At 63.1% G+C, this 8,701-nt stretch overlaps 1 protein-coding gene across 1 annotated transcript; it reads right to left on the minus strand.

The window, feature by feature from the left end:
• Nucleotides 1–1,412: 1,412 nt before the first annotated feature.
• LOC141981237 (cytochrome P450 11B, mitochondrial-like) lies at nt 1,413–8,107 on the minus strand. The gene is made up of 8 exons (XM_074942914.1): nt 8,022–8,107; nt 7,303–7,502; nt 6,415–6,618; nt 5,363–5,517; nt 3,940–4,106; nt 3,349–3,427; nt 2,202–2,393; nt 1,413–1,584 (listed from the first exon to the last, which is right to left on the minus strand). The coding sequence occupies exons 1-8, from the start codon at nt 8,084–8,086 to the stop codon at nt 1,471–1,473; spliced, it is 1,176 nt and encodes a 391-aa protein (XP_074799015.1). The 5' UTR covers nt 8,087–8,107; the 3' UTR covers nt 1,413–1,470.
• Between the last annotated feature and the right edge of the window lie 594 nt (nt 8,108–8,701).

Genomic DNA, 8,701 nt, shown 5'->3' on the forward strand with positions numbered 1-8,701 from the left:
GGGTGGGTCTCAGCAACCCCACACCCACCCCTGCCAGGCCCCTCTCTCCGCTAGAGGGTCACACCACAGCAGGGCTCATGGCAGGTCAGGTCTGAGTCCTCAGCCCCGCCGTTCTCGCCCGGAACTCTGCCCGCTTGCCTAGCCCTGAAAGTCCTGGGTGCGAATGAGCTTTTCGTGGCATCATGACAGCGCCTCCTGCAGGCAGCAAAATCCCGGGACTCAAGATCAGTTATTGAGAGCTGCTGATGCTGCAACACGGTCTTCATGGTAGCAGATGACAGAACGAGGAGTAATGGTCTCAAGCTGCAATGGGGGAGGTTTAGATTGGATATTAGGAAAAACTTTTTCACTAAGAGGGTGGTGAAACACTGGAATGCGTTACCTAGGGAGGTGGTAGAATCTCCTTCCTTAGAGGTTTTTAAGGTCAGGCTTGACCAAGCCCTGGCTGGGATGATTTAACTGGGAATTGGTCCTGCTTCGAGCAGGGGGTTGGACTAGATGACCTTCTGGGGTCCCTTCCAACCCTGATATTCTATGATTCTATTCCCCTGGCTGCTCGGAGGGGACACCCCTTCCCCCCCACATGCAGGCTGGGGGAGCTGCTATCTGATCCCCTCCATCTCCCACCCCATCACTGTCCTCCCACCCCACCCCACCTCCCCTGCACCTCCCCCTGCCCCCCAGCTCCCCTGCAGCCCCCAGCCTCCCACTTGCACCCAACATCCCCTGCACCCCGTAAATCTGCATCTTCCTCCCCTCACTTTCCCCATCCCCCTTTCCCAGGGTCTCTGCTGCTCCTCACAGTCTCTGTGTCCCGTCCAGCCACGTTGCCAGTGGCACAGCTTCACCTCATACAGAAGCATGGGAGATGGCAGCCATCTTTATTAAGGGCAGCCTCCCTCCCACATCTCGCTGGCTTCAGACCCATTGACATGAAGTGGGAGATGGCCACTTATTTGAATAAGAGAAATTTGGGAGCTGGCACCTCTGCCCCCTCCTCTCCCAACAGAGCCTGCCTCCTTCTCCTGCCCCGTCCCATGGCTTTATGGTTCCACGCTGCTGGTGGGGTCTCCTGCCAGCGCTGTGTCTCTCCCAGGGAAGGAGACCCCTTTCCCCTGTCAGCAGATGGGCAAAGGGGGACTAGATGCCCTTAGGACAGAGGTGGCTGAACTGTGGCCCCCGGCCACCCTCCTCCCACACTATGCAGCCCATAGAGACTACAAATCCCAGCATGTGGCCGAGATCCAGGGGCAGGCCCACAGGCTCTCTGGTCTGCACCTACTTCTCTGTTACAAGGTGGGGTGGCTGTTCTCTGTACCAGGCTGCCCCGGCACGTTTGGGAGGTGGGGGGCTGCCAGCTAGATGCCCTGCCTGGGAGAGGGGTCCTGCTTCCCCCCACTGCTGGATTCCTCCTTCCCTCCCCCACGCCCAGGGTGGGGAAGGAGCAGGCGGGGAGCCAGGGTGAGGGGCTCAGTCGATGGGCCGAAACGTGAGCAGAGGCGGCTTCTCCGGCATGAGGATGAAGCCAAAGACGGTTTTAATATCTGCCTTGGACACGGTGTCGATCCGGAAGTTCCGCAGGACCTGAAAGGAGACAGGCAGCTGGTGACACACCGGAGCAGCTTGGGCTGGGATCCGGCCGGCTAGCCTGAGCCACAGCCGGGGCGGGGTGGGCTGCTGTGCGTGGGGATGGGAGACCCAGATGCTGCAGGCCGTGGGGCTGGGATGGGGTTGTGCAGGGGCATTTACTGGCTTGTTTCTGCCGGTCTCTCCTGACGGTGTCTGAAAAGGCCATGTGGCCAGCTCGGTCCAGGGCAGATGGAACGAGAAGAAGCCAAGCTCCTAAATAACCTGACTTCTGACGGAGGAGGAGCAGAGCAGAGCCCTGGAATAGGTAAGGGGGCTGCGAGCCAGGACTGAGGTACATAGTACGGAGCTGAGGGGAGCCCAGGGCCGGGATAGCAGGGGACATCAGGCTGGGGTTGAGGGACGGTGGCCGAGCTGTGTGGGAAGGTCACAGAGTCTTACAAATACTTCCTCATTTTCTTGAAGTACCAACAAACAAGTTGAGTTGTGTGAAGTTTGGCCAACGTACAGTGAGAGGCCCCTGACCTCGGGCCAGCCCCAGGCCTGCCCCCAGGCCGCCTGGCTCTGCGGCTCTCAGCCCTGGCACCTCTCCCCATAGCTGCTCCCCGACTCACGTGCATGAGGAACAGCATCATTTCGGTCTCTGCCAAGCGGCGGCCGATGCATTGCCGGGCCCCGAAGCCAAAGGCCAGGGCCTTGAAGCTGTTATCCTCCTTGCTCAGCCAGCGCAGGGGGTCGTAGCGCTCTGGGTTGCTGAACACCTCGGGGCTCCGGCCCATGGCATATAGCCCCACCTGGCACAGGGTCTGCGGGGCAGCAGAGGGGAGAGGTACGGACCTGGATGGCCACTAGGCTCCACCAATCAGACGTAAGCTCACTTGCATAAGGAGAGCTGATTGGTTTATACCTCCATCATTGCAACAGCTGCTGCTTTGTCAAACAGAAGTCACGGGGTGACCTCTTCCCCCAGCCCACGCTGGCACAGCCCATGGGCCCTTGAGGTCATGAGGCCTTTGGGGTTGGAGCTCTTTAATTTCCCTGCCACGTATCAGTAAAACCCAAAAACGAGGGCAGCAGGGAGAAGGGGAGGGTAACTCGCCATGTGGCTGTTGTGGGAGCTTCCCCTCCCTGCCCGTCACTCCCCCACTGGGCAGGGAAGGTGGATGGGGCTGTACTGATGGGTGGGGACCAGGAGGGTAACAGAAGGCTGCACCCCAAGAGTACTGGCTTCCCTGGCAGAGAGAGCCCCCCGCTGACCCTGCCAGCCCTTCAGCTTGGCCCCATCCACTTCCCCTGTGAAATATTGCTCCAGTCCCGAAAAAGTCAAAATTTAGGTTAAAAAAATTGGCAAAACATGAATAATGGTTTTATCAAAATCCAGGATTTTTTGTGGCAAATCAGGAAATGCTGATGCCGAAGGGCTCCGTACCCCGTCACGCGGCAGTTCTGGTGCCCTGCCTTCTGTAGCGGCTGGTACCTGCGGCATCAGGGGCAGAGTGAGAAGCCCATCATGTGCTGGGGCAGTTGTGCGGTGCTGTGGATGGGGCATGGGGTGTGATGCTCCCTTCCAGACCCCCAGCCCTCTTCTAAGCATGGAGTAGGAGTTCCCGCTTTGTGATCTGCATGGGCGTCCGAGCAGCCGGCCTGACCCCCGGGCCAGTGAGCGTCCCCACTTCCTGACTGGGGGGGCCAGCAGTGATGGGAAGAGGGCACCCTCCGGCTGCAGAGAATGGGGGTGGGGGCAGAGGAGCAGGGACTCACCCCAGCTGGCACGCAGTAGTTCTGGAGCACCACGTCTTTGGTTGGGTAGCGCTGCACCGTTATGCCCACAGGGTAGAGCCTGCCAACAGAGCCGCACCGTCAGCTGCCTGTCCCCTGCGCCCCCCTCGTCGCCATCTAGACAGCTGGCCCGACACTGCTCAGGGCAAATGGCCCCTCGGGGGAGCCCCGTGTCACTTCCGCTGCCCTTCATTCACCCACTACTGCTGCTGAGCTTTGAACCCCACGGACCCAGCGTTCCCTGCTTCCGGCTGCCCTCCGCATCCCGGATCATCCCCCAGCCATCTGTGCCCGGCAGTGTCTGCCCCGACCTGCCCACGCCCTCTCCCCACCTCGTGCCTGGCCAGACCCCACTGCTGTAGGGACCGCTTGGCCGGGCTGGCCCCCCAAGTCCTGCGCCCGGAGAGTCACGTCCCCAGCACTCCCTGGGCGGGCGTTTCAGCCCCAGACCCAGTGCCTGGCATGATGGAGAAGTTGCCCTTGGAGTCCCAGGCAGCAGAGCCCACCCTCCTTTCCCCCACACTCCAGGGGCAGCTCCCCATGGGCCTCGGAGGCTGTGCCCTTGGCCCTCACCTCAGTGTCTCCTTGAGGGTGCTTTTGAGCAGGGGCATGGAGTTCAGCACCTTGGAGAGCTCCCTTGGGCCCTGCGACTCGGCCTCGGCGATCTCCCGGCGAATGGCCGTCTGGACGCTGGGGTTGCGGGCCAGCTCGAAGAGGGTGAAGAGCAGTGGCATGGCGGTCTGGGCCAGAGGGGACAGTCAGAGCCGGCCCACCCCCACGCCTCACCTGGGGGCGCAGTGGGCTGGGCACAACCACAGGGGCGTCTCACTGGCCGGCCCCAGGGGCCCATGCGGGAGGGGCCCAGTTGCCTTGGCCAACCCACTATTATCAGCCACTGAAACATCCCCAGCCTTGTCGGTCTCAGTTGTGTTCTCTGAGATGCAGCCTCAACCTTCCTCGGCTCTGTCCCCCTGCCCCATTCTCGGCACGCTAGGCCTGTTCCCCCCTGAATCACCCCGCTCCCTCCATGGGGTTCAACCCCCTTGGTCACAACAGACCCATTCATGTAGGTGCTTCCCCCTGGCCCCTCCAGCTCTTCCCTGAGCATTCTCCAGCGTGGCTACCTCCTTGCAGGATCCAGGTGCCCTGAGTTGGGGGAGACCTCGCAGAGCCCCACCAAGGGGAGCTCTCTGCCTACGCAACCCCCCGACACGCTGTGCCACTTTGCTGAATCAGGGTCTGTTTGCTGCCCCCTTGGTCCCTCAGCTGTTCCTGCTCCCTCACACTGGGGGTCTGGTTCACCCCCCGCCCATGAGTATTAGCTGCAGGTCTCTGGCCTGAGCCTAGTATTGTTCCCCAAGTCGGTCTCTGGTTTCTCCAGGGCCCCCAGGAGCATTTCTCGGTCCTGTGGATTTAGTCACTGCGGGGCTGCTTAGCAGGCTGCTCGGGAGGGTCTTGAGCAGGCCCAATCCAGGACTGAGCCCTGCCATGCCCACCTCAATGCAGCCCCGGCAGCGCCCTCGCCAAGCTGACTGGGAAGGACGTCAGTGCCATTCTCTCCCACGAGGAGAGCTCCCATACCTGAGTGGGGGTGAAGCCAACAGGGCCCCACGGGGATTGAACTGGGAGCTACAGGGAGCACTAGAGATCCAGAGGAGTCAATAAGGAACAAGTTCCTGTCCACAGGTAGGTCAGGAACCCCATAGAGTCCTGTGGCAGGGAGAGAATTCCCCACTCAGTTCCACAGGGACCTTTCCCATCAGGATCCCAGGCTGGCCCCTGGCTGTCCCAAGTGGGTGCCCCATAGCTCAGGGACAGCTGGCTGCAGCTGTGAGCACAGACACCCCAGGAGCTCTGAGCCGCGGCCCAGGCCAGCGAAGGCCCAGTGCTCTGGGAGGATGGGCTGGGCTGGCCGCGATCCCGAACGACGTCGCTGCCAGGGAGCTGGCCTGGGGCTGCAGCCAGCCTGCCGGAGGGGAGGGTGCCAGGTACTCACCGTGTCCACGCCACCTGCTGTGAACTCAGTGATGTTGGCCTTGATGGAGTCCAGCGGCAGCTCCGCCTGCATGAGCAGCTCCGCCATGATCCCCGAGTACTTCCGGGGCTGCCCCAGGCAGAACTCCTGGTAGATGTTCTGGATACACTTATCAGCTGGGGGATGAGCACGGGGCAGTGAGCGACTCCTCCCAGCTGGGGACGCGCAGCCAGGGTCACAATCCCCCCTCAGCCCCAGGGCAGGAAACAAACCAGAGCCCCAGGTGCCAGGGGAGCAGAGCAGGCAGGGACCATCCTCCGGAGCCTCAGAAACCCTGAGGAAAATGAGGCCTTCCCCACTTTAGAGAAGAGGAACTGAGAGGGCAAGTGTCCAGAATCCCACAACTGCAAAGCTCCAGACAGAACCCAGGAGTCCTGGCTCCCAGCTCCCCCCCAGCCATCTCCCAGAGCCAGGAATGGAACCCAGGAGTCCTGGCTCCCAGTGCCCCCCAACCATCTCCCAGAACCAGGAATGGAACCCAGGAGTCCTGGCTCAAATTCTGAGGCTCTCCCCTCTGGCCGTTTCTGCCACAGGAAGGGGGAGGAAGAGTGTGGGGGAGCAAGGGGCCATGGGGAGTTTGCTAGAGGCAGTGACAGGCAAGCCCCACGGTGCTCCTGCAGGTGTGGGTCAGCCCGACTCAGGGGCGTGCTTGGAGACGGTCTTGCAGTTGTTTTGCTGCTGGGAGCTGGTTATGTCTCAGGTGGGCAGACCCCAGGCAGACCCGCAAGGAAAATCCTGCATGCCGCAGGGCGCGCTGCGGGGGACTCTTTCATTGCCCCAGCCTTGGGCATAGTGCCGCAGCCTGGCCCTGCGGGGGGACGGGGCTGTGTGGCCGGGCTGTGAGCTCATTGCTAAGAGGCGACCCTCCGACCTGTACCACGTGTGGCTCTCAGGGAGGGGCCGGGCGTCCCTAGGAGAGCAGCCCCTGCTGCGGGGCCCCGAGGCCTCTTGCAGGAGACCCCACAGGGATGCCCCACTCCTTCGCACAGCGGTGCCCCCCTCCCCCGGCTCACCATGCTTGAAGATGGTGTCCCAGGCCTCGATATGGTCCCTCCACAGCTTGGTGTTAACCCAGCGCATGAGGCCTGGCGGGATGAAGAGCAGCGGCAGGGTGGTCCGCAGCATGGTCTCCACGGCGCTGATGAATCTCTGCGACTCCGTGTTGGGGCTTTCCTCCAGGAGCCCCAGCCGCTCCCCGTACAGGGCGTAGCTGCTTGCTGGCCGGAGGAGAGGGGAACCGTGAATGGATCTAATTGCAGCTCCCCCTCAATCAGCATCTCCATGCACAGATCGGGAGCCGGGGGCAGCCTGCCCCCACGCACACAGCATGGCAGAGCCAGGAATCGAACCCAGGTGTCCTGGATTGTGGTTTAGCACAAGGCCACCCCCACCTTCCCCTGATTGTCCTTTGGCTCCCCGCCAGCGTGTTCAGGGCCCCTCCACACCAAAACCACATCTGAGAGCTGCGACCACAATGCTCCAGGGGGGCCGTTCTGCCCTGGGTCACAAGGGGGCTGTGGACAGTTGTGTCCATCCGGCTGGGCTATGGGAGGCAGGCAGGAGGCCACCCTGCGCAGATCTGCAGGCCCATGGCTGGGGCAGAGGAGAGCTCAGCCCGACCTTTGCCGGGTGCGGGGGCAGTTTGCTAGGAGTCCCTGGGCCTGGCTTGTCTAAATGGAGTAGGGTATGCAGAGCTCCTGGATGTGGTGCACTGGACCCAGCTTCGTCCTCACCAGCGAGCCTGGATCCCGGGACAAGCCAGGCAGAGCCTGGCAGGGGGTACCAGTGGCAACCCCACAGGGGCAGGGCTTTGCATTTCCCACATTGGCCACAGGGCCTTCCTCTGATGCCGTGACGACCAGGGCCATGGGGCGAGGACCTGGAGCCCCTCCTGCACCTACCCTCCAGGGTGAAGCGGAACAGGTCGCTGTAGAGGTCGATGGTGAGCGAGCGGCGCGTGTTCTTGCTGATGCGCCGGTGCATGAGGGTGACAAAGTCCTGGGCCACAGTGTTGAGGAAGGGCAGGAATTTCCGGGTGCCCGCAGGGCTGATCACCTCCTTGTTCAGGATCAGGCGGTCCGAGCGCCACTCCTCCCCATTCCTGGGGGCAGGAGAGCCGGTGAGCGACACTGCCCTCTGCTGGGGGCATCAGAACTGCCTGGGGTGTGTGTCATCAGCCCTGCACTGCCCTCAGCCTCAGGAGATTCCCCTTCAGCTCCAGCGGCAGGAAGGGCTGGGTGTGAGCGCTGAGCACCTGGCCCCCACCATCTGCAGCAAAGGGGCACCCGTGGGAGCACAGTTAGACATGCCACCTGGCTCCAGGGAGCGGAGCGTCCCTGCGTGGCTGTGGCCAGTCACTGGCTCAGTTCTCATCTTAGCAGATCCTAGCTACCAGGCGATGCCCAAGGGGATGAAAGCTCCCCTGGGCCCAGCCTCCCTCTCCCCTCCTGCTGTCCCCCAGGCCTCTCACCCCTTCTCATCTCTCCCTGCCCCAGGCCTTGCCCCTGTCCTGCATTTCATGCCCTGCCCACCCCCCTCCCCAACTCCCTTCCCTCTGCCTTGCCTCCCATTCCCCCCTCGCCCCGCCCCGCCTCCCGCCCAGCCGAGTGGCTGCCCTTACAGCAGGAAGATGCCGCACTTGTGGTTGCGGAGCCGGCGGTGGGCGATCCAGGACTCGATGCCCATGCGCCGCGGGAAGATCCCCTCCGACTGGAAGAGCTGGGCCGCGTCTCGGGGCAGCAGCACGTTGACGCAGTTGTAGGTGCCCACGGTCTCCCTGTGCGAAAGAGCCCAGGCCTCAGCTCGGCGCCCGCTGCCCGGCCCGGCGCGCCCAGCCTCAGCCCTGGCAGCGGGTGCTCCAAGGTCGCACCAGCCTGGGCCCCAGCTGCCCCACCCCGCGAGCAGGGCCTTGGGGAGAAGAGAGGGTCACGCAGCCTCTCCCGGTGACCGAGGGGCCGGGGGCTGGGCACAGAGTCCTGGGCAGCTCTCCCCAGAGCCAGCCAGGGAGGGTTCAGGGCAGGAGGCCTTCGGGATTGAAAATCCGGCCATCGGGGATTCCCACCCCTCTCCCAGCTGCTGGTCCTGCCCCAGCCCCCGTGGGCACCGGCGGGGTTCACCCCCCAAGAGCTGGCACCTGCAGCTAACCCCGTTGCCAGGCGCAGCGCCAGTCACAGCCTGAGGCCCAGTGTGGGTTCCCCTGTGCTCCGGATCCATCGCTCCGGATGCAGCCCTGTTCCAGCGAGTCCCTCTCCCCTCAGGGGCCCATCACACTCCCCCGTGGCCAGGCACTGGCTGGGCACC

Source organism: Natator depressus, chromosome 2, assembly GCF_965152275.1.
Source record: "Natator depressus isolate rNatDep1 chromosome 2, rNatDep2.hap1, whole genome shotgun sequence".
NCBI lineage: Eukaryota > Metazoa > Chordata > Testudines > Cheloniidae > Natator > Natator depressus.